Raw genomic sequence first — 25,362 nt, 5'->3', positions numbered from 1 at the left:
CCACTAAAATAAATTAACAGAAGACCAGATGAACCTCATTGGACTATACTTTTATTTTTGTCAATTTTTTTTTGCTAAAAAGTTATGGCTTTAACTCTATTCAAAGTATTTCAAATATTCAACTTAAATGGTTAGATACAAGTATATTTATGTCAGTTTTTGATTGCATGTCTGTTCTCTTGCTGTTCTCAGATTTTGTATTGAAACTCTGGAATTTCCCCATTGTGGGGCTAATAAAGCTAATCTTATCTTTAATAGTCTGTATACTGGCACCTTGAAATAATATTTACCTTAATTAGTCATATTTTATTAGTGTAAGTAACTGAATTGTGTGTTATACTTCTTTGTTATTTTATCCAGGCATGTGTTACTCCGGTCCGATTGGTGGCGCTAATGTTCAATGAGGTTCCCTATGACGAGCAAAAACAGCCGCGAGGGACAAGGCGGAAGAGGGCGGAGCTTGTGTTTGAAAGTGGCGGGCAGCAAAACCTTTATGTCTGCAGCTGGACTAAGTTTTTACTAAAGGATTACACTGCACTTTTCTGCTGCTTTATTGTAATCGTTTTATGAGCAGTCCACTACTTACGTTTACGCAAGTGTGTGGAAATATATATGCTCGTCTTGGAGAGAAGAAAACAGGGAGGTAACTACTAACGTTAACGTAGCCTAACTGCTCATTCACTCAAGAACATGATAAACAAAACGCACGGGTGTCAGTGTTTTGTAATTTATTGAAATCTTTCTTTAAATGAATGAATACGAAACTTCAAACGGTTGTTATTGTTGAGTTTGACATAGTTATGAGTGACAGTATCTATTTACACTTGGAAGCTAAGGCAATCAAACTCTGAGCGTGTTCTGTTTCTAACGCAGACACAGGCCTACTTTTAGTGTTGTGAAATGTGTATGCGTGGTTCAGTTTGTCTAATAGTTACTGTTTTTTGTTGTTTACTGGTAGATTACTGGTTACTGGTTATTAGTTCATCATGACCAGTGAGGATGCAAAGGTGATCCCTGTCCGTGTAGCATTGCGCAGTCGGCCTCTGGTGCCCAAAGAAATCAATGAAGGATGTCAGTGCTGCCTCACCTTTGTTCCCGGAGAGCCCCAGGTCTGTGCACGCTGCCTCTAATAGTCTGCCTCTGACTGTAAGAGTACTGTACGTTTATGGGGTCTTTGATTTTGTGCATTTTAGGTCATTGTTGGGACAGAAAAGGCGTTCACATATGATTATGTGTTCGATCCAACTGTCGAGCAAGAAGAGGTTTTCAAAACAGCAGTGTCCTCGTTACTGTCTGGTCTTTTCAAAGGTCAGTTTAAGTTTGCATAATGTTTCATACCTTTTATACAATCTCATGCTCAGTTACTTGTAAACATGGTTTCAAACAAGCATTTAGTTAGAAATGCTTTAGGAGATGGTGGTGGACTTCCGCAGATGCCACTCTACTGCCCCCTCAGTGAACATCCACAGAAGGGACATTGAGAGAGTGGACTCATACAAGTGCCTGGGTGTTCATCTGAACAACAAACTGGATGGGACTCACAACACAGATGCACTGTACAGGAAGGGCCAGAGCAGGCTCTATCTCCTGAGGAGACTCGGGTCTTTTGGAGTGAGAGGGCCACTCCTGAAGACCTTCTATGACTCTGTGGTGGCATCAGCCATCCTGTACGGTCTGGTTTGCTGGAACAGCAGCATCACAGAGAGGGAGAAGAGGAAGCTGCACAAGGTCATCAAGAAGTCTAGCTCTGTCCTGTGCTGTCCTCTGGACTTAGTGCAGGAGGTGGGGGACAGGAGGGTCCTGGCTAAGGTAATTTCTATGCTGGGCCATTAGTCTCACCCCCTGCAGGATGCTCTGTCTGCCCTGGAGAGCAGCTTCAGTGACAGACTGATTCACCGTCCCTGTGTGAAGGAAAGGTTTCACAGGTCTTTCCTTCCTGCTGCTGTCAGACTGTACAACGAACACCGTTAACACTGAACATGTGTCATTCAACTATACCCATGTGCAATACTGAATACCATGTAAATCTCCTGAAGTCGCTTTACTGATATTTATTCTGTTTATATGCTGCACTGTTACTCTTTTGTACATAATAAGAAACAGTGTGTTACATTAGAGTCTATTTTTTAGTTTATTTTTAAATTATTTTAAGCTATTATCTTGTTTTATTGCCTGTTACCATTTTCCTGCTGTTCTTGAACTGTGCAGTGCAATACTGGAATTTCCCCACTGTAGGACTAATAAAGGCTTATCTTATTTTTTAGGCTACCATGCCACAGTCCTCGCCTATGGGCAAACTGGATCAGGGAAAACTTACTCCATGGGAGGAACATATACAGCAGCTCAAGAGGGTGACCCGTCTGTTGGTGTGATTCCTCGAGTTATTCGAAAAATCTTTGAAGAAAAGGAAAATGCCACAGAGTGTGAATTTTGCCTTGCTGTATCTTATCTTGAGGTCTGTTTATTGTACACTGTTCTTTCAATATTTTCAGCTTGAAAAATTTAGTTGTAATTGTGTCTTTGATGGTTATATGTGTTTCTTGTAGATCTATAATGAAGAGATTCTTGACTTACTTTCAACATCTAAAGACAAACCAGCTCTCAGCATTCGAGAAGACCCCAAAGATGGTATTAAGGTCAGTGGTGTGGCCAGTTCTTTTACAATCGTAAGAGTCCTAGTATGGCCTTATATGAAACTGTTTTGCAGATCGTGGGCCTAACTGAGAGGCAGGTGATGTCCGCTCAGGAGATGGTAGGCTGCCTGGAGCAGGGGAACTCTTCTCGTACTGTGGGCTCTACCGCCATGAATGCTGCTTCTTCACGCTCTCATGCCATTTTCACAATCACCCTGGAGCAACGCAGGGGAACAGATAAGTAAGATGACTGTAATATTTGGCAGCAGGGCAGGGGCCCAATGGTATTACATTTACCCACAATCTCAAGAGTTGGTGGTTATTGTTACATATTGTCATTATGTTTTAGTCTGCTCTGGCTTCAGAAACAGTTTACCACAATTGAGTGTTTGGCTGAATTATTGCACACAATTGTAAAGGTGTATAGAAAGTACCATTAAACAGCACTAGAATGGGCTAATGAGTATTTGTTATTGTTATAAATTAATGTAATTTGTATAAAAGTAATTAAATATTTGACTGTTTCCAGGTCTGATTCTGTAGTTTCCAAACTGCATCTTGTGGATCTGGCAGGTTCAGAGAGGCAAAAGAAAACAAAAGCAGAGGGGGATCGTTTGAAAGAAGGTAATATGTCTTTATTTAATCTGCACTGGCTGTACTTTAAATATGTTTTTCATAGGCACCACAGGTTATCAAATTACCATTTTAGTTACACTTGTTTTGTTGTCTGCTCTCCAAAAGTCTACCCTTTTTTTCCTTCTCTGCAGGCATCAGCATCAATAAAGGCCTTTTGTCTTTGGGAAATGTAATCAGTGCTCTGGGCGATGAAAGCAAGAAAAACACCTTTGTTCCTTACAGAGACTCAAAACTCACACGTCTGCTACAAGGTTGGCTTTGATTTTCTCTAATGGTCTAACTAGGTCAACATCAGTTTGTTTTTCCTATTTGAATAGTACTTTTAGATACAGTACATGTTGTTACTATCCCCAGACCAGTCTTTCTTAAAGTAATGTGCATGTACCGCTGGTGGGATGCATTTTGAGTTTGTTTAATTTAGAGACAGATCTATTAATGTTTTTGTCCTCCTTTATTACCCATAGTTTAGTCTAATTAAACCTGGTTTTATCTCATCTTAGACCAGTTTTAGCCCCAATACAGACTTGATAGAGCCCTTGTTTTTGATCGTATGGTCAAATCGTTTCTTGTATTATTTGATGTGAAACGTTTGAACTATTATTATGATGACTGTGATTATTTCAAATCACTTCAAAGAGATTCCTTTTAGTCTTCTAATATTATTCTCAAATAACACCCTGCTTTGTTAAAGATAAGTATAAGTTGAGAGTAGTTTTTTAAACGTTTAGGTTACTGAGACTAGAATTTGTTTGCAAGTTGCAGATTAAGTGGGATAAATTTATCTTTTTGTCATCAGACTCTTTGGGAGGAAACAGTCACACACTGATGGTCGCATGTGTCAGCCCAGCAGACTCAAACATGGAAGAAACCATTAATACATTGCGATATGCCGACAGAGCTCGTAAGATCAAAAACAAACCAATCATCAACATTGACCCCAGAGCAGCTGAGATGAATCGTCTCAAGAAGCAGGTACACAGTTATACTTATAAAAATAAGACTTTTGCCCACTGCAGTATACATCTCCTGTTTTTAATCTTTTAAGGTCCAAGAACTGCAGGTGATGCTACTTCATGCCCGTGGAGGAGTAGCACCGGTGTTGTCTGGGTAAGCCATTTGGACTTTGTCTCCCAATGTAAATAAATGCATACAAATTAGGGATGGAATACAATCTCATGCCACAAAAACTTGCAAGATAAAACTGATAAAGGCCCCAATAGTCCAACTGTTTATTTGACACAGGGTGGAGTCCACCGAGAAAGTCACCAAGCTCTTAGAAAGAAACCGCACTCTGCAGGACGAGAACAATAAGCTGAGCCGTGAGCTGAGCGAGGCAGCCGGACAAACCGCTCTCATGTTTGAGAAGATCATTATGGTAAAAACTACATTTATGATCTAAAACTGCCATTGAGAACTATTTAAAATTAAGCCACAACCTTCTCCAAATTCACACTAGCTAAAATAACATTCCTAGGGGTGCTTTTTATATGTTGGATATTATGAGATCCTGTTTGTGTTGTATAAATCTAAATGATCTTTTGTGTGAATTATTTTAGACAGAACAAACAAATGAAAAACTGCTGAGCAAACTAGAACAACTGCGGCAGCATGAAGCGTAAGTCTAATAAATGCCACTTCAGCATTTATAAACAAAACATATATTTTGCTACATTTTCTATATTATTGCTCTTTTTCAGATGTGCTGTAGATCTGAAGAAGCTGCTGGTCAACCTGGAAGACCAGGAGCTGAAGGAGAATGTGGAAATAATGAAAAACCTACAAGACATCATACTGGAATTAAAGGTCTGTGCATGTTTAAGTTAATGTGGTGGCATTATAAATCTCTATAATGTAAAACCCTTATGTATTGTTACTGTTGCTCTTTAAGACTGAAAGTGCAGGGATCGCTGCTTCTATTGATGCTATGGCAACAGAGGATCTACAGGAGACATCAACAAATGGGAGCCAAAACTTTGCAAATGCTTCCCCAGCTGTATGTATGGTTCATTTGTATACTCTCTGCTCTGATTCTTCTGTTGTTTTTTAAATTATCGATCTATATCTGGTGTCAGGACTATAGTAATCATTTTGTCTTGGATTTAATAGGATACTGCAGCCAGTGCTGGTAAAGAATCCCCAGAGGCCTATACCACCCATCATGCATTGCGGCAGGCCCAGCTATCAAAGGAGCTGATCGAACTTAACAAGGTGTTGAGTTTAAAGGAAGCCTTTGTGAAGAAAATGTGCCAGAATGACAGTCAGCTGGAGCCAATGCAGTCAGAGCACCAGGTAAGGCATCTTCATATTCAATTTATAGAGATTTATAAGAAGAGACATATTCTGACTTATATAAGAGGGGGTTTTTAATGTTTTTTTTTAATTTCTTCACAGAAAAATGTTCAGGAACTACAAACAGCTGTGGACTGTCTGCAAAAGGAGAAGGAGGACCTTGTTTTGGCTCTACAGTGTGCAAAGAAAGACACAAGCCAGGCCAAGTATGTAGGATAATGTGTATATTTTTATTTTTATTTTGGATCGTTTGCTCTTATCTTGTGTCTTTGTGTAGACTTAGTGAACAGCGCAGAAAAAGGCTGCAGGAGCTGGAAGGGCAACTTGGAGAAATGAAGAAAAAACTCTTGGAACAGTCAAAACTTCTAAAACTTAAAGAATCCTCTGTCCAGAAAGTCAGCAAGCTCATGCAGGAGATCCAGGTAGTTACTAAAGCGGGGTACCTGTTTATCTCACTGTGGAAGAAGGAAGGGCATATTTAAATCTAACTCGTCCCTAGCTCTCACAAACCCTTTAGCCCGTTGTTAATATCCACATGTATTAATCTGAAGTGAAACTGGGGCACAGCCAGTCAGAGCACTGCTTTCGCTGTCTATTTTATTATTAGCTATAGACAGCATGCAGTGGTCTGACTTAAATATTCTGATATATTTTGTACCTTGTTTTTCAACTCCATACAAACACTTTTGCAATCAATGTGTTCTTGCAGGCAATGAAGACTCAGCGTACACAGCTCATGAGACAAATGAGAGATGACTCTGAGAAATTCAGGCTTTGGAAGAGCAAAAAGGACAGAGAAGTGATTCAGCTTAAAGAAAAAGTATGCACACGCGACTTCATTCAACTTTTATTTTCATTTTTCTACATTCTAATCATTGCATTTTCTTTTTGAATAGGATCGCAAGCGGCAGTATGAGTTGCTCAAACTTGAAAGGGATTTTGAGAAACAGGCTAATGTCTTACGCCGCAAAACCGAAGAGGTAAAATGTTTAGGATCATTAGTTATTAAAGCAACATTCTCTATAGACCCCATTAAAACAATTTTCTTTCTTACAGGCTGCAGCTGCAAATAAGCGCTTAAAGGATGCTCTGATGAAAAGAAGCGAAGTGACAGATAAACGCAAAGATGTGCAGAGCAAAGGCATGGAGAGTGCTGCTGCTCGAGTGAAGGTAATCATGTGTTTAACCTGGAGACGCAAGGGAATTATTAAACTTTACTAATCTTTTAATTTAGTAATTGATCTCAGTTTTTTAAACCAAAACTTCTCTAAAAGTGCCAATATGGAATCTGAAACTATATTGTTATTGTTTTTTCCAGATCTGTAAATCGCATCTTAAGATGATGAGTATCAAATAGGACTGTACAAATTTTTGTATTGCACTTAGATTTGCTTGAACTAATACAAGAATCCCATGCATTTTAAAATATGTTTATAGAGGTCTAAACTATAGGTAGAATTTTATGTTTCTATCATCAGACAGGATATTCTTTTAAGACATTCTATTAAATATATAAATGTAGCATTTGCAATTTAAATAAATGCTGAGGATAATCCAGCTCCTCCATTAGACAGATAATCCTCTTTTTGTTTCCCAACCTGTAGATGTCAACCCTGTTGATTCTTTTGTGTTTTTTAGGCCTGGCTGTTCAATGAAGTGGAGGTGATGGTGAGCACAGAGGAGGCACGGCGTCACCTGAACGACCTGCTGGAGGACAGGAAGGTTCTCGCTCAGGACATTAACCATCTCAAGGAGCAAATCGAGGCTGGAGGCAGACCTGCCTCTAAAATCAGGGTGAGGCATTGTCAACCTGGGCTGTAGATGAAAGAAAAAAAAACACAGAATTAAACTTTTTATCGTTTGTAATTTCAGCGTCGGACCCTAATCATCTCTGAGCTGGAAACACAGGGGGCACTAGAGACCCCTCTGAGCAAACAAGTGGAAAACCTGGAGACTGAGATGAGCCTCAGGTGAGTCATGTAAATATTATTTTTACATTAATTACATTTGGAATCCAAAACCTGTGGTTTTTCAAACATTTTGGAGTTTGTAGAAAAGGTTAGGTTGTTTTTTCTGATACTAACATACTGGGATACAATGGATGTTTAGTAGAAAGGCAAATGCCTAGAAACATAACCCGTGATAATATGGGCTGATGGAGACTCACCACACGTCACTTTCAGAAATGCCCAGATCGCCGACCTTCAGCAGAAAGTTCTGGTGGCCGACACTGATGGGCGCTGGAAACAACGCATTGACAGCATCACAAGCATTGTTGAGGCCAAGTGCGCCCTCAAGGTCCTCATGTCGGAGGTGAGCAAATATGAAAATATCTTATCTACTTCTTTATAAGTACACTCGAGCATATTTGTTTTTCCAGCTGGTGAGCACTAAAACGGCTTGTGCTAAGCTGGAGAGTGATCTGAAACAAGAGAAGGGAAATGCCCAGGACCTGCGAAAGATGCTCGCTGAAGAGAGGAACGTGATGTCCACTATGGACATGGAGCACCAACAGCAGCTGGTTGAACTGGAGGAAAGACACCAGGAGAAGGTGTTTTAATCTTATCCTTAAAGATGACATATCATTTAACATTACTATATGATGTTTACTTGTCATTGTGCTTCAGGTCCACTATTTTCTTACACAACTTCAAAACAAATCTATTTGTGCCGAACCTGAGAAACCAGTGCCCAAAGGGGAGAGTTCAAGGGAGAAGGACCTTCTAGAGCGGCTTCAGGCCCAGGTTGGTGCGGATTAGAGGAACAATAGAAAGATAAGGACTATTATGTGATGGTGTTCAATTTTAGGAAGAAGAGATCGCCAGGCTACGGGAATTAAATGAACAGAAAAAGTCTCTTGTGGAGCAGAATGAGCATTTCAAACAGGTGAACAAGTGCATCTACCATTAGTTATACTCATGAACAGAGAGTCAGCTCATTATCAATGATAATACATTTTTTTCCCCAGAAATTTGCACTCCTTCAGCTGGCAAGTGGCAAGAAGATTCTTGCGCCAGCAGCTCTCAATGAACAAATGTCTGAGGATTCATTTGAGTACATCCCCCCAAAGGTAAGGCTACTACACCAGACTGTGGTTGCATGGACATTGATAATTTTCAAGAATTTTGAAGAAATATTGCATTTCACTTGCATTTGACAGCCTAAAGGGAAGCGCTTCACCACAGCAAAGGCACCAGTAAATACAACTATCACTGTGGAGGAGTTAATGTCTCCCAGTGAGGAAGAGGAGGAGGCTGAGGAGGAACCTGAAGAGTGGCTTCCAAAAAAGAATGAAAAGGGACGTACTAGCTCCAGGAAATCGAAAACCACTGGGGTAAGAATCAAACCCATGTTTGCTCTAGTTGGTGAGCTGTACACGGGGCCACAACAGTTAATCAGAATAATCATTATCAGGACGAAATAGACTCTAAAGTGCCTGTCAGAAGATGTTTTATCACAAAGACACCTGTCAAATAACAATAATTCACTTTCTGTGGTGACAGAAGGCTTGTAGCTTGAGAATATTTATACATTTTTAATCAAATAAAATGTTGAAATATGTAAACAATATTTATTTCTTCATCATATATATATTCATAATGCATCATATTGTAATATAACAATACCTGTATAGTGAATTATTGTTGGGCTAATTGAAATAATTGTTGCTGATTAAATGCAGCCTTATTCAGACTTTGTCATGTATGTTGTCTGTCTTATTTATGCCTCTAGTGCTCCTGCAAAGGTCGTTGCAGTAACAAACTGTGCAGGTGCCGCAAGGGAAAGATGGCGTGTGGAGAGAACTGCCAGTGTGATCACGAAAAGTGTCGTAACATGGAGAACAATGGGTCTGCCACTAAAGTGAGTTGTGTGCAGTCAAGAGCAGTAAATGGTATTTATTTCAATACAAGGTCTAATGACAACATTGTGTAGTCAACAGTGGCACATATGCACATGGACAAAACCAGAATTATCCTATACAAGTTTTAACGCTAACATGAGAATTTACATCTGATAACATTTGTTCAAGTTTGATTATCACTGGAAGGTGTATAATGAATTAATGGGACAATAATGATATATTTGACATCTATTGAGCAGTAAATTTAATAATCTGAAAATTTTACTCAAGCTCAGATATGTAAAGTTGGATCATAGGGTCATGTCCAAAATCTGATTCAACAGATGCAATTAAAATAACCAATGTAGTTATAAGAAAATGTAATAGTCATATCGGTGTATATATTTGCAGTTTGTTGGTACTGTGTATTGATGATAGACATTTAATATCTTTTATTAGTATTTCGTAGTCTCATAATTGCCATCTCATTTTAGTGCTTATGTTTTGGTGTTGTTAATTTCATTATACTGACTCTGACAAACTGTTCATACAGGATTCAAGTCAGACTGAGAATGTGTCGAGGGAAGGAGCTGTATCTCCTCGAGACACAGGGAGCCCTGACAACACCACCTTCTTCAAACCGCCCACCTGTACACCAACCAAGAAGGTAAACAATCTGGAACTTACACTTTTAAAAGCCTATGTTGTAAATATATAAACCACTTATTCAGAGCTGGGCAACCTAATTTAGAGATTGAGATTCAGTCGTCATTGATATGTCAGGCATTTTGGGGGTTCAACTACAGTCCTGTCAGTAAAAACATGTGGTTTGGAGTTCAAACTGTGGAGGAAGAAACTGGGCTGTTGTTTTGTGTTAAAGGTCACTGATGATGAATAAACAGAGAAATAAAATCAAATTGAAAACTGAGCTAGATCAATATGGGGAAAAGAAATAGTGTTTTTTGCCATAATCTGACTAATCTCACTGTAATCTTTGCGTTTTAGGTGCTTAAAGAAATTGGAGATATGGGGCACGATACCGAAGACCTGCTGAAACGAACCATAATGATAGAGCAGGAGGACGAAGAAGAAGAGGATGAGCGGACGACTGTCAGCTTCCTCAAGAAAAAGAAGAAGATCCTAACAAGTTTCCAGAACAGTTTCTTCGCTGGTTGCACTCCGATCAGGGAAGAATCTTAACCAGCACTATGTGGCTTTTAATGTGTCTTGTCTGATTTTATGTAGATTATGTTCGATTATTTGTACTGTAATTTTAATGTAGCTCTTGATTGTAAACTGCTAGAGGTTATAAAGGGTGAGTAGCATTACTTACTAAATATAATCAACTAAAATCTTGTACATAATGTATTGGTTTAAATATTACTTATGATTCTTCTTGCTGTCAGACTAAACACATTTTAACATTGATCAACAGTTCATCATTGAAATAATACAAGAAACCTTAACAGACAGTGATTGGAGTGTGACTTTAGTGCTTCTTGGAGTTTAATAAAGTCTTTCAGTCAAATGTTTTTTTTATCAGTATCTGCACCAGATCCATTTAGTTTGTTTTTATTTATTTTTAATAATTCCTCTTGTTTTTACTGTTTCTTTGTGGGAGTTCAACTGTAGAAGGTCAATAACATGAAATTAAAACAAGGCTTAAACAAAAATACCAGTCTTTCTCCGATTGGTTTTAATAAAATGTTTATTTCAACTTGTTTGTTTTCTATTGGGTCATACAAAATGAGACCAGTAGTCAATAAGCAAAGTATAGAGGATTATTATAAAAAAAAATATTCCCGACAATTAAATTAAAGTGAGGAAAAAAACACTTCTAACTAGTGTGAAATGGTGAAGACATTTAAGATTTGGTTATTTTGTGTGACTCAAATGTTGATGCTGTGAGTTGTGTTGCATGACATGACCACAGGGGGCGCTAAAAGCCACATACAATCCAACTGTAATATGAAAAGCTGGCACCAGCCTGAAGGTCTTCCAGTAAATTACACCAATTACGCTAAGACTGTTTCAGGAAGAAACAGGTTTAGGCCAAACTCAGACTTTCTTAACTTCGAAAAGAGGTCAACTCAGAGTCTTCTGTTTCACAAAGAAAGTTAACCTAAAACCTGAGTCAGTCACTATGGTAACTCACTTCTGATAACCTCACCTGGTCCAGAGCAGGTTTTATTCCTCTGAGGTTAACCAGAGTCTGCTCCTGAAGGAGAGCTCTGACTGGACACTCACAGATGGACCAAGTGCACTTAATAAAGCTTAACAACAGTTTAATGATTTGTCTTTATACTTTACACTTATTTTTTCTCAGATGATTTACAAACCTGACCTTTGTGTTGGGTGCAGCTCATTAGATTCATGGATCATACTTTATTCAGTTTAATTCAGGTACACTATAAAATTTTGATTTATGTAGGACACATTTAAAAATTCAATGAGCTACACAGCTCTCAACATCTTATATTAGAAAAAAAAAAGCAATTGGCTAATTTAATTTAAAATCTTAAATCAAATAATAAAATTGTCATTATTTAAACTTTTTAAATATTTTTTTATTTATTTATTTTATCTAAGTACGCTGCAGCAAATGTATGTAGGCCTTCATAATAAAATTGTAAAATGAATGAATCAATAAACTGATTAAACAATGTGCCCCTCCACAATTCTTTTATAATAAATCTGACTGATCCACAGTCACATGACTTCCTGTTTCTCTGAGATTGAAACCTCTGGTTTACAGTTGCCACAGTGAATCTTTTCTGGGATCCATTGATAAAGTCTTGTGTCTTCTGCTGACCTCAAGTTTTACTGTCTCTGAATTTTATAACTGTGCTCCACACCTGTTTAGTGGAACAGAAGACTCTGAGTTGCCCGTCTCAGGGGAGATGAACCCTGAGTTAATAGAGTGTCTTTTGTGAAACTGGGCCCAAAGTGTCATTTCCTCATTAGGCCTGAGATAAAGTACTGTGCGATGCCCTCTTAGTTTTTACTGTCACAGATATGGGCAGTGCTGGTGTTTACTGCACTGCCTTGATAAAGATTCAATTTATGGCACATGGATTGAAGGTCTTTGATTCGGTAAACATAATCACTTCTGATTGTACTGAGATGACTAACGTATGGGACTGTGCATAGGTCATGTAAACTGAACTGAACTTTCCCCACACAACTATTTATATTTGTTCGAGGGATTACACAGACATCATTCAAGTCAAATATAATGTTAAAATAATACAATTTTACTTCCTGAAAAGGAGATGTGTCTGTACTACAGGTGCTTGTATTTCAATTTTTGTATGTAACCTTTAAATATGAATATAGCACCTTTCAAGACACCCAAGGCACAGCTGCCCTGGAGTAGACTGACAGAAGCGAGTCTGCCAGTCTGAGCCATCAGCCTCTCCGACCACCACCGACACTTTCATACTAGACAATGTGAGGGAAGTGTCTTGCCTAAGGACACTACAGCAGTGCCCACTGGAGCCACTATTGGCTCACTGTGGTACCTGGTTATCAACAACATGCGTACTGCCATTATAGAGAGTGAATAGTGTAGTGTAGTGTAACTGTAGTGTACAGTTAATTTTCCATTTGTACATGTAAAACATATTAATTAGAAAACCCAACAGTTAAACGCATTGTTCTGAACTTCTAGGCTCCCACTGTTGCCTGTTGTCATAAACATGAGTAAATGATTCTTGAATTGAGATCAGTGTGTCTCTGGGGGCTGTTTGTGACCTTGCACAGCACCAGATAATGTCTTATTCAGCAAATTGAAGCAGTTATCTGCAGCAGAAATGATTATGACCGAAGCTTATTCAAAAGAACGGCTTTATCTGGAGCTGGGCCGTCTCTCGTCAAGACACTGGACTCTGCTCTCAGCAATCCCTTGAACTTGAGATAAGATAGCTCACGTATAAGAGCCAGAGACGCTAACGTGCTGTGATTTCATTGGTTTGAAGTCGTGTCTCACAAAATGTAAATGTTTTCATTGTGGCTCATGTCTGAAATAAGCTTTTATAACCTCAAAATGTGTAATGCTGTAGTTTAGCTAATGTCAAATAGGCACATATAAGAATTAGAGAGGTTCATGAGGTTAAATAAAGACCACATTTTGGCTCATAAACTGTTTTCTATATGTTTATTTGTTTTTGTCTGCATAATTCAATATATTCACACAGTTTAAGGCCACAGCATTTAGTTAATACTCTGACATTTTTGCAAAACAGTATTCATTTTTCAAACATTAAAATAGTAACTTGGCCTGGTCTGCAGTTATCAGTCGTCACGTGCAAATGTTACAGAGGCATAGGTCAATTGTGGAATGGTTAAATTGAGTCATCCAGTCATGCCACAATCTGATGAATCAAACTAAATTGCTACTATAACAATAATGATTATTGCCACCCAAAATAAAACGGCTTCTGAACAAAAGTTTTAAGAAGTCATGGAGTGCTGCAGATGACCCGTGTGACCTAGTGATGGAACTTTTGGCCTTTTTATGGGATCTGAATCTGTTGGATTTGTTCATTTCACAGAGCCGTTCAAAAGACTGGCTCTTATACTATTTATTTATATGACAGAAACTAATGTGAGGACTCATTTTATCCACACATAAATCATAGAAAAATGACCAAGGCTTAATGTGTTTAACTGGGAGTGGGAGTCTGTTTATCATTTAAAATAATGCAGACTGTAAATTAAACATTGCATTACAACAAAAATAATAATAATAATAAAAAAAAGTTCTTATGATAAATCAAATATGTTTTTTGTGCACAAAGCTCTCACTCCTGTCTCCTGCTCTGCTTCTGTGCTGATTCTTGTCTCAGTTCAGTGTTAATCAGTGTAAAAATGCCTGAAAATTGGTAAAAGATTCGGCTTTTAAAAAAAAATTGATCCGGATCCAACCGTTCACATTAAGGAACCGTTCAAAAGAGCTGACTCGCCAACGAACATCACATCACTACCTCACAGATACTGTCTACCATATTTGGAGGATAGATTACAATATACATAATTGCTTCTTGATTAAAATGTGATGTCTGAAATCACTTTTATTGATCTTGACATTTCATTCTCATTGCACTATATAAACTAAACCCATATAATAAAATGTTCTGTTGATAAAAGGTGTATGTAATGACTTCATTTTTATCCCTGTCATTCATTGTTTTATGGAGCTGTCATTAAACTGGGTGCTATTGCTTAATACCTTTGAGTTTCATATTTGCTGATTCTTGTAACTGTGCAAAATGTCAATGCCAAGTTGGGACAATGCTAAATAAGCTTTTGGTTCAAATGCACCTATCCCCCAACACTATGTAGGTTTATATAGACTGATGTAAGTACTATTTGTGGCTGCCTTGGTAAATGATCAAATGCATATTTTGGACAAAAGAGATGCCCTGCCCTGTGTGTGACTGTAGAATCAGGATGTTGGACTGAGGGGCAGGGCGTCATGCCTGTTAAATATTGACCGCAAGTCTAATCATTAACCTGCCACCAACTCATGATCTCTTAAACTGGCTGCACTCGTCCACTGCCATTACTGCACTGTCCCTGCTCAAATCAACACTTCACACCAGTCACACGTGTGTATTGGGCTTTCTGCTGTCTCTATCCTCATCTTCTACTCCTCTGGGGGTCTGCGGGCAGTGTGGGAGTCTCTGAGTACAACATTCTCTATATTCTCCAGAAGCTGTGTCCGCTGGCACCCAAGGTGAGTACACAAGTTATTTCAGGGCTAAAACGTTTACAGTGTTGATCGTTTTGGATTTGACCAAAGATAGGTGAAAGAGTGAGGGTGAATGACCCAAAGCAAAATGCAGTTTTAAAAAGGCCAATGGAAAAGTGCAGTTAAAGAAAAGTGAAAGCTACTTGTAAGTAGCAGTAGTAGTAGTAGTAGTAGTAGTAGTAGTAGTAGTAGTAGTAGTAGTACTAAGAGCAAGTAAGAAGAATTTATAGTAAGCTGTTTAGTCCAGCAAACACTGTATAATTTTGTATTATTTTGTACCTTAAGTGTTGACATTGTCAGTTCAATAAAGGACAAATGCAGTCATTGTAGACGTCTTTAATAACAGTTGAATTGTGTTTCTATCCATTTCAGGAACGGGACAGAACATCGCTACACTACTCTTTTACTACATTTTTCAGCTAAAGTAGCAAATGTAGTTAAGAAAAAGCCAATGTTTAAGTGCTGGTGAGGCCTCAAAGAGAGCAGGAAGCAGAGAGCTTGCAGGTCCACAGGTCAGACACACCCTGATATTCACATATTGAAACCCAGCCTCGTGTTGACAACCATCATAAAACCAGTGTTATCAGCACAGGCCTTGGCCCTTTGGCCGCACTGGTACAGAAGTGTGAGCAATGATGCTGAATACTACAGGCAATAAACAGGGGCGGAGGAGCCAGGGTCAAAGTTGGAGGAAAGAGGGATACTAAAGCCTCTCCAGTTTCACCTGGCTCATAGTTACCTGCACCTATCCTGCTGAGTCCTCCTGGATATTTGGAGAGGTTTGTGAAGAATGGCTCACATACGGTCTTACATGTCTTCTGATACTTTAGTTATGTTCTTATTCCGCTGGTGCTGGCTGGATGTAACAGCAACTCCATGTGGAAGATGAGATATTTCCAGTGGAGGTGCTGTTACCTGCAGAGAGACATCACAAACAACCACCATCAGTAATATATACTGTGTATGTATAACGTGTGATTATATGGTTATACATTTCATTATGGGAGCAGGGCTGCAAGGTGATGACCTATGAATTGACAGCCAGTGTTTTGCACGGCTGCCTGTCAGTTCTGTAGGCCACTGCTGTGTGTGTCCCATTAAACACACTTGACTTAAGAGCACACAAGAAACAGATGTTGATTTTACAAACATTTTAAATTAAGTATTTTGTCCTGAACTCTTGCTTGTTTGGAAAAGGGGATGTATATAGACCTATATAAAGTGTACTATTTGGAATAAAACAATATAAAAAAAAATGTCACTGAAATGTGCTCTTTGTTTACAACTGAATGATTGTATTTTGTGAAGAAAACATTTGATTGTGTATTATTTGTTATAAACATGATATGATAGGCACAAAAAGTATTTTGTATTTGTTTTAGTCAGGCTGTATTTGAGAATAAGAGTAAACTTTATTAGGTCATGTTTAATAATATCCTGTTTTGTGTAGTCGGTGCATTAGAATGTGCATGACAATGTACATATCTCTACCTCTGAGTTACAGGCTGATGGCTTCTTCATTTGACCCAGTAGCCTTCTAGGCTTCACAGAGTGCAGGTTGAAAAGAGCCTCCAACAGAGCTCATTCCGAACCCTATTTTGGAGTAGGCTTTCTAACCATCCTCTCCGAAAGAAATCAGTGCAGCTCAGGCCATGTCTCAGGCTCGCAGACACACGCCAAAGGTCACCAACTGAAGAAGTGCGGTAATGCCAGGAATGTCCATATAAAGTCAGGGAAAGACACAAAAAGAAATAAAATGACAAAAACACTCAGTGAAACAGGTCCATATAGCAGGGCCTATAGACACACACTACTGACCATTTCAGCTCAGAAACATGTGAGCTGCTCTTTGTCCTGGGTCACTGTGCTCTATGAATAACATTACTGCTGAGGGAGTGAAAAATAAATTTCACTCATTCAGTGTTGATACAGATTCTTGGGTATCCCAGTGAAAATAAAATGTTTAAACTTTAAAAAGTAATTTGGCTGCTTCAAGTAGTACAAAAACACTGCTTTTATTCCACACAGTCAATGGGAAATCCCATTATTTTGTATTTGTTCCACTTTACCTGAGCAGACCCTTGACTTGGGGGACAGGGGACATTTTGTGTGACAGTCCCTAAAATATTTGGTTTATTACTTAAACCAATAATTAAAATTGACAACAAGACCTAAACCTGAATGAAAACACATAAAATGTGAGTAGAATTAATCTTTGGATGTCTCCTGTCACTATTGCCAAACTGTCCCATTTCACCCTATTTAGTGACCCTGTTCTTGTTCTTAGGTTTAGATTTATAATAGTCTAGTTTAGTTCTGCTTTAGTTTTAGTTTTGGTTTTGGCAATTTGGCAGAACAATGCTGGTAATGCCTTGTGTGTGTGGGGGGGGGTGGGGTGGGGGGGGGGTGGGGGTGTGTGTGTAGGGGTGGGTGTGTGTGTGTGTATGTGGGGGGGTGTGTGTGTTTGTTGTTTTTTTTTACAAAAGTCAATGGTGGCAGTTGTATTATCATTTTTGTCAACAGATCCAGATATTTTGTGCGACCCCAAACCTGCTTGAGGGCCCTCTGTCCCTCTGAAGTGGACAGCCTCATTGTTTAGAGGAAACACTGCCCTCTAGTGGCCAAACACGGGTGACTCATGTGCGCGTAGAGACACTTCCCGTGACGCACAGAAACGCGGTAAAACCATATTCCGGTTTGTTTGTGAGAAGGGCAGAAGCAGCATGGCAGCCTCCGAGAGCACAATGGCGAACCTAAACGGGCGAGAGGCGGCGTCGGTGAACGGGGAGCCGGTAGTGAAACGGCCCCGGGAGAGCGTGTCGCAGTCGGCTCTCCGCGCTATGACAGAGCCGCTCAACAAAGTGACCGTGGTGCTCGGGGCCCAGTGGGGCGACGAGGGCAAGGGGAAAGTAGTGGACCTGCTCGCCATGGACGCGGACATTGTGTGCAGGTGTCAGGTACGAGAACGCTCTAATTGACACTACTCACTTGACTTTCTCGTTTAGATGTGTATAATGTCCTGTTTTTAGTGTTTTTTGGGATAAGTGCTCCTTTATCTACCGTTACATATTCATATCTAACCTCTGACGTCAGCAACCATCTGTGACGCCTCCCGGAAGTACATGCTCAGTTTATGCTACAGTAGCACTAAGCTATCTGTTTATTGTGTGTTTTTGGAGCCTCTTTAGCATTGTCTTTGTTTATAACCTCGACATATCGTGTAGCTGTTAAATTGCTGACGTGTTAAGTTGTTATAGCTGTTAAGTAGTAGCACAGATGGCTTCTTAGTTGCTCCCCCTCCTCCTTTACAACAGCTGAACCAGGAATGTAGGCTATGCTATCCTAATTTGTCCAAACTACCACTGTTTAGTAAAGGTTTCACGACAATAGTGGGTGAGAAAATGTAGAATAATTTGTACACTAATCAAATGAATTCACTGAACAAGTCATAATAAGCCCACTTCTGTAATGGATGATACATACCTGATTGGCCCTGAGCCACCAGTTACATAAGATTATTGCCAAAGCACTGTTGATGTTCCTTGTTCTTTTGGGTCATATGTTTGATCTGTTTGCAGGGAGGCAACAACGCAGGTCATACAGTTGTAGTGGACTCTGTGGAGTATGACTTCCATCTGCTGCCCAGCGGAGTGCTCAATAAAAAGGCTGTCTCATTTATTGGTAAAGACAATTAAATTGAAATATGTACAATATTTTCATTTTAAATAAGCTTTTTTGTCATGTTTATTTGGCCAGAAGAACATGGGACAATAAACGTCTTGGAAATTTGCAAAGTCTTATCACAAAAATGCATGAGATTGTGAGGTCAAATGCTGTGTTCATGTGGTCCTTGGAAATTCGGGGAAATTGCCCATGAACTCTCACACATGTCAGAAAAACAACTTGGGAACTTGTGAAAACGAGTAGCCCGACTTCCACACCTGACATCTCCTGCTATGTGAAGATGGAAGATATTCGACAGATTTTTTTCAAATTATCTGAAACATTTGAGCTCTTTAACTAAACATTATTATATTCAGGAGTTTACTGTCAGTTGTTCATATCATAAGAGCAACAGATTTGAGCAAGAAAGACCCAACACTGCTGCTTAAATGATTTCAGATGCAATGTTAATTAGTGTTGGCTAAAGTAAAATAAAAATTTAGATTTTGAGAAGGCTAACAGCACAAATCTTATAGGTTAGCTCTTTTAAACGCTGTTAAAGAGCAGACTTAATGCTTGTATTATTGGTGGCATAATCTCAACTTTGAGATAAAAGCACATGAATACAAACAAGTCGGAACCCCGAGTTCCCGAGCAGCACATGAACGCAGCAATAATCAAGCTCATTTGGCCTATTTCTAAGTGTGACTTGTATTCATCTTTGAACACAAGTGCAAACAGTAACCTATACATTTCAGTTCTGGTTACATTATGATTAATTGCAATTTACAAAACTTTCATTAAGTTTTTCATGTTACAGGCAATGGAGTAGTGATTCACCTGCCAGGTCTGTTTGAGGAGGCTGAAAAGAATCTGCAAAAAGGCAAAGGTAGAGTTGAAGCTGTCTTTACTTATTACTTTTAACATGTCTATTAATATTATTTGTATTATTTTTATTTTTTTATTTGTACATTTTCTTTTAGGATTACAGGGATGGGAGGAGAGGCTGAAAATCTCTGATCGTGCACACATCGGTAAGTCTTAATTGAATAGTTTAAATGAATACTGTGTAAATGTGTATCAAAACTGTTTTCGTACATTCTTTGCTTTTAGTGTTCAACTTCCATCAAGCTGTTGATGGTATCCAGGAGCAGCAGCGGCAGCAACAAGAAGGGAAAAAGTAAGTCATTTGCATTTAGATTTAAGACTGAATGTGGGTTAAGTGTTGACCTGTGACCTTTGTGCATCAGCCTTGGAACCACAAAGAAGGGCATTGGTCCCGCCTACTCCTCCAAAGCTGCTCGGAATGGGCTTCGGGTTTGTGACCTTGTGTCAGATTTCAAGATTTTTGAGGAGAAGTGAGTCTTTACTTTCTTTGCAGCATAAAGTTTTTATGATAAAATCATAAAACATTGTTCAATATGTTTTTTTTTTTGTATTTCTTTGAGTACTACATGTTTCACCACCGATAGAGAGGACACAAGCTTAACCTTACTTTAATCCAGACTACTTATCCTGGAGATGAGATCATGTTGTTATCACTTCAGTGTAAATTTTTCCAGCAGGTGGCCACAGCTGAATGTAACTCATGAATCCTAAGTTGTTTGAGAGTTGTTACTGGGCTTTATAAATCTGATAAATATGTTTTGCACAAACATGTGTAGACAGGTCCTCACAGTGTCCCCTGCGGATTTGCAGGTTTCGAATGCTGGCAGAACATTTTCTGACGATGTATCCAAACCTGAACGTTGACATTGAGGCTGAACTTCAGCAGCTGAAGGTGACAACAGCTGATTATGTGTTCAAATATTACATTCAAAATGTCATAGTAGGGTCTTTGTTCAGATGCTGTGTTTCTGAGGCTCATCAGATTGCTATTCCATTGTACTGAATACAAAGAGTTTGAGTATTTCCATTGTGTTTGACAGAATTATGCTGAGAGACTGCGCCCCCTTGTGACTGATGGGGTGTATTTCATGCATAAAGCACTAACTGGACCCAGCAAGAAGATCCTGGTGGAAGGGGCTAATGCTGCTTTGTTGGACATTGACTTTGGTAAGGGACAAGACAAACTGCTGTTATTGCCTTATTTCTCCCGGTAACACACTCTCTGTTTAGGCACCTATCCTTTTGTGACCTCCTCAAACTGCACTGTGGGAGGGGTCTGCACAGGGCTGGGCGTCCCCCCATCATATGTGGGTCGAGTCTACGGCGTCGTCAAAGCTTACACCACCCGAGTGGGAGTGGGGGCTTTCCCAACCGAACTCAGTAATGTAAGTAAAGATATGTCACAAGGACACGCAAATAACGTTCTATGTTCTGGTCAGCTCACACTACATTAATGTGAAGAGTACAAGGCAGGGCTGGGTGATATGACAAAAAAAAAAATCACATTTTTTTCCTAATTTTGATAAATATTAATTTTTTCAACAAGAGGGACATTTAATCATCACGCTCCATGCCTGAACATTGTCTGTGCAGAAAGCATGTGGTTTGGAGCAGAGGATTGGCTGTAAACCTCCTGATTAAAAAGACCCAAAACATGTTAATCCCTAGTATAATGTTTGTGGTTTCATTAAAGGCTTATGTCCTTCTATAGTCCAGTTGTTCACTTGTGTTAACACTTGTGTTGTAGGACATTGGGGACCTCTTACAGTCTCGGGGCAGAGAGGTTGGTGTGACGACGGGCAGGAGGAGGCGCTGTGGATGGTTGGACCTCATTTTGGTCAGATATGCCCACATGGTCAATGGCTTTTCTGCGTAAGTTACATCACGTTCCTCTACATTAACAGATACAGTTGAAACCACAAGTTTACATATACATATTTTATATAATATATAAAAGGACACATATGTTTTGTTTTTTTCTTACTGTCTGACATGAAATCAGGTTAAACCTTTCCTGTTTTAGGTCAATTAAGATTACCAAAATTATTTCTATTTATTAAATGTCAGAGTATAAGGATTTTTTTAATGGCATTTTTATTACTTTCTTCAAAGTCAGAAGTTTACATACATTTCATTAGTATTTGGTACCATTGCCTTTAAACTGTATGACTTGAGAGAAGCTTGTGAAAGGATATCCAAAATGTTTGACCCAACAGTTGGCAGGAATTTTGGCCCATTCGTCCTGATAGAACCAGTGTATCTGAGCCAAGTTTGTTGGCCACCTTGCTCGCACATGCCTTTTCAGGTCTTCTCATAAATTTTAAGTAGCACTGATATCAGGGTTTTTTGATGACCGCTCCAAAACATTGACTTTGTTATCCTTAAGCCACTTTGTAACCAGTTTAGCAGTATGCTTCAGGTCATTGTCCATTTGGAAGACACATTTGTGCCCAAGCTTTAACTTCCTGGCTGATGTCTTGAGATGTTGCTTCAGTATTTCTACATAATATTCTTTACACCAGTCCCTCCAGCAGCAAAACAACCCCATAACACGATGCTGCCACCCTCATATTTCAGTTGGGATGGTGTTTTCAGGCTTGCAAACCTCCTTTTTCCTCCAAACTTAACGATGCTCATTATGGCTATACAGTTCAATTTTAGTTTCATCAGACCACAGGACGTCTTCAAAAATAAGGTGTTTGTCCCTGTGTGCATTTGCAAACTTCCTTCAGAGTGGAATTTCTGTCCATGTCAGTACAGTACTTGTTTCACTGTTGATAATGACACACTGTTATCAAGTTCAGCAGCATGTTTTGCTTTTACTCTTGGTTGATTTGCACATTTCGAACCAAAGCACGTTCATCTCTGGGACACAGAACCTGTCTCCTTCCTGAGCGGTCAAGTAAGGTGCAATTTCAACCAGACTTAACAAATCAGCCAAAATATCAGGAAGAGAATTATGGACTTGCATTTGACTTTCCCATAATGTTATACAAAGCAGCAGTGTGTTTCAGGTGTGCCTTCAAATACATCCACAGGTGTGTGTCTCTATTTAACTCAGATGTTGTCAATAAACGGAAGCTTTCAAAGATATGACATCATCATCTGGGTTTTCTCAAATAGTTTAAATACATAGTAATCTTACTGTATGTAAACTTCTCACTTTGAAGAAAGTAATGAAAATTTTGTTTAAAAAATCCCTCTAATTATTACTCTAACTATTCTGGCATTTAGCAAATAGACATAATTTTGGTAATCTTAATTAACCTAAAACAGGACAAGTTTAGTCTGATTTCATGTCATACATTGAGAAAACAAAGCATATGTGTCTTTTTATAGTGTATGTAAACTTCTGGCTTCAACTGTAGGTCCTATGACTAATTATCGTCTATTTTTCATCTTTTACTGCAGAATTGCTCTGACCAAGTTGGACATTTTGGACACATTACCTGAAATCAAAGTGGGCGTTGCCTATAATGTTGATGGAAAACCTCTTCCAAGTTTTCCGGGTAAGTTCCTTTCTTGAAATTGTGTTGTATTGATTTTTATAGATCTGCTATTTCAGTGCCAACTACTTAATGAAATGCTCACAATTCACTTAAGACCTAATTTCTTTTAGTTGTTTCCTCTTACACAAACTAAATGCCTCTTTTTCATTTCAATCATAGCCAATATGGATGTGTTGAACAAAGTGGAGGTAGAGTACAAGACCCTGCCCGGTTGGTGCTGCAGTACAGAGGAAGCGCGGAGCTTTGAAGAGCTGCCAGCACAGGCACAAGATTATATTCACTTCATTGAGGACTTTCTACAAGTGCCAGGTTTGTAAAGAGGCATCACTTTAACAATTATTAAGTGCATATGACGGATTAGACTACTCATTTCACTACAAAAGAGCTGACATCATTAGAATTAACGTTTTACTGAAAAAAGTCTAGTTTTTTAGTGCTACAATTACTTTGCTAGGTAATTTCATACCTGTTATCTAGCACCCACAATGTTAACAAAAACTGAAGCAAATTACACAATAGTTTTGATTAGATTAATACAAAATAAATAACATCACTTTTGTTTTGTTAAGTATTTAGACTGAGTTCATTTCTCTGCTCACTGTTCAGTGCATTTTGGATTAGTAGGTATTGACTTTGCTTCCACTTACTGCTACTTCGTTTAATATTGTACTATTCTTTTCTTTTCCACAAATACTGTAAAATTATATTTACTCGTATCCCACCTAAGGGAAGCACTTATTAGAAAAAACATGAAAACCTGTCATATGCACTTTAAGCCAAACTGAGCCCACTGCTTTGGCAGCCTGCATTTTAACACATTTTTCCTTTTGTTTTTAGTCAAATGGGTTGGAGTCGGGAAGTCCAGGGAAAGCATTATCAAACTCTTCTGATCCATCGTCGACATTCCCACGTTTTCCTATAGGTCACAATATTACAAGGGAGATGTATATTTGAATACTTGATAGGAATCCATACTGCAAACATCTATAAAAAAAAAAAAGACATTTCACCAGCAAGGCTTTCTAATGGCTATGTTTGCACAGCTATGGTACCAATTTCTTAGACTTGATTTAAAAACTTCATTCCAAGCATCTGTATTTATTCCGTGTTTAGTTTCCTTTTGGGATTTAAGCAGAGGGAGCAGTAGTCCTTCATTTCATTCCACGGTAGCAGTTTATCTCACTGTTACGAGGAAAGTATCTGTAACATAAAAGTTGTTTTGGCTTTTGTAAGGACATGATTTAAAAGTGAATAGTGTATTGTAAAAAAATTCAATTTAGAAATTTGAATCTCTCAGTTTAGATTTATCTTCTGTATTATTTCTTAACCTAGTTTTTAACCAGAAAAATATGTCACTCTGATGTTGGGAGATATACAAAAATCTGTGAAAAATGTAAATGGTGATATGTACATCATATTTTTCCATTTGGGAGTTTAAGATCAACTTGTTATCAATAAAGGTAACAAAGAGAGATGTTTGCTTCATTTATTTAAAACATGTCCAGTTGTTTATCAAAGGAACTGTATGTAGCTTGTAGTTTGCAATTTAAAAAAGTATATTACAATCACTACTGAACCTGGGTTGCCAGTGCCTTAGCCTGCATATAGACGACACAGGTTTTTTCTCATTCTCAGTATAAAACAGCCTCATGCAAAACCTCAGAGCCTCCAGAATTCACCCAGGGTGCTCCACTAGTACTGATTAATGATTGGCTGTTGGTGCTGTGGTTTAGGTAGTGAGGACTGTCAACCCAAAAATGTAACACTCTTGAGGCTCCTTTTTGATTAGGTAATTGTCTTGAGAACCAAAACACCACATTTTTACATAAACAATTGGGCATCATATCAGATGTTTTTCTAACAACTGTAAGGTATTTTCTAGCAGTGCAGCACTACATCAAACTGATACCTTGATTTACTAAAGCTAAGGTAAATAACACATGCCCACCAGTGGCTATAGTATGCCACATTCCTTATCTGTGGCCCCTCTCACTAAGGAATGTGTGACCCCCACTCTGAGAGGGTTATTAAACATTCACCTTGTTCGAGTGCTTAAAATTTCTTAATGTGTAACGCCATGCAAACCAGAAGAGGACCCGCCTTACACATGCACATACAGTGAGAGACACTAGAAAAACATCGGCACATCTC

The 25,362-nt window shown here is 38.8% G+C and overlaps 2 protein-coding genes across 2 annotated transcripts; both read left to right on the top strand.

Moving 5' to 3' along the window:
* The first annotated feature begins 428 nt into the window (after positions 1 to 428).
* On the top strand, positions 429 to 11,063 carry kif4 (kinesin family member 4). The gene is made up of 31 exons (XM_033978560.2): positions 429 to 643; positions 959 to 1,109; positions 1,194 to 1,308; positions 2,265 to 2,455; positions 2,547 to 2,636; positions 2,708 to 2,874; positions 3,163 to 3,257; positions 3,401 to 3,520; positions 4,066 to 4,241; positions 4,315 to 4,376; positions 4,512 to 4,644; positions 4,826 to 4,884; positions 4,967 to 5,072; positions 5,158 to 5,262; positions 5,376 to 5,558; positions 5,661 to 5,764; positions 5,836 to 5,980; positions 6,268 to 6,378; positions 6,455 to 6,538; positions 6,615 to 6,728; positions 7,197 to 7,352; positions 7,431 to 7,528; positions 7,742 to 7,871; positions 7,939 to 8,109; positions 8,186 to 8,302; positions 8,367 to 8,444; positions 8,527 to 8,628; positions 8,719 to 8,892; positions 9,291 to 9,419; positions 9,953 to 10,066; positions 10,405 to 11,063. The coding sequence occupies exons 2-31, from the start codon at positions 987 to 989 to the stop codon at positions 10,597 to 10,599; spliced, it is 3,747 nt and encodes a 1,248-aa protein (XP_033834451.1). The 5' UTR covers positions 429 to 643; positions 959 to 986; the 3' UTR covers positions 10,600 to 11,063.
* Positions 11,064 to 17,783: 6,720 nt separating this feature from the next.
* On the top strand, positions 17,784 to 24,684 carry adssl (adenylosuccinate synthase, like). The gene is made up of 13 exons (XM_033978658.2): positions 17,784 to 18,108; positions 18,730 to 18,832; positions 19,635 to 19,703; positions 19,798 to 19,848; positions 19,928 to 19,994; positions 20,065 to 20,172; positions 20,513 to 20,594; positions 20,743 to 20,869; positions 20,933 to 21,087; positions 21,450 to 21,574; positions 23,114 to 23,211; positions 23,371 to 23,520; positions 24,049 to 24,684. Exons 1-13 carry the CDS (start codon positions 17,875 to 17,877, stop codon positions 24,099 to 24,101), a joined length of 1,422 nt encoding a protein of 473 aa, XP_033834549.1. The 5' UTR covers positions 17,784 to 17,874; the 3' UTR covers positions 24,102 to 24,684.
* Positions 24,685 to 25,362: the final 678 nt, after the last annotated feature.

Source organism: Periophthalmus magnuspinnatus, chromosome 14, assembly GCF_009829125.3.
Source record: "Periophthalmus magnuspinnatus isolate fPerMag1 chromosome 14, fPerMag1.2.pri, whole genome shotgun sequence".
In the NCBI taxonomy this organism is placed as follows: domain Eukaryota; kingdom Metazoa; phylum Chordata; class Actinopteri; order Gobiiformes; family Gobiidae; genus Periophthalmus; species Periophthalmus magnuspinnatus.
This window is presented reverse-complemented; position numbering and strand designations above follow the sequence as displayed.

What these genes read in the sequence shown, in the direction of transcription:
- adssl (XM_033978658.2), top strand. Translation starts at nt 17,875, where the DNA reads ATGGCAGCCTCCGAGAGCACAATGGCGAACCTAAACGGGCGAGAGGCG. An exon ending in CTGAACTTCAGCAGCTGAAG is followed by an intron (nt 20,595 to 20,742) that starts GTGACAACAGCT and finishes TGTGTTTGACAG; the next exon opens with AATTATGCTGAGAGACTGCG. An exon ending in ACCTCTTCCAAGTTTTCCGG is followed by an intron (nt 23,212 to 23,370) that starts GTAAGTTCCTTT and finishes TTTCAATCATAG; the next exon opens with CCAATATGGATGTGTTGAAC.
- kif4 (XM_033978560.2), top strand. Translation starts at nt 987, where the DNA reads ATGACCAGTGAGGATGCAAAGGTGATCCCTGTCCGTGTAGCATTGCGC. An exon ending in ACTGTCTGGTCTTTTCAAAG is followed by an intron (nt 1,309 to 2,264) that starts GTCAGTTTAAGT and finishes CTTATTTTTTAG; the next exon opens with GCTACCATGCCACAGTCCTC. An exon ending in AGAATGAGCATTTCAAACAG is followed by an intron (nt 8,445 to 8,526) that starts GTGAACAAGTGC and finishes TTTTTTCCCCAG; the next exon opens with AAATTTGCACTCCTTCAGCT.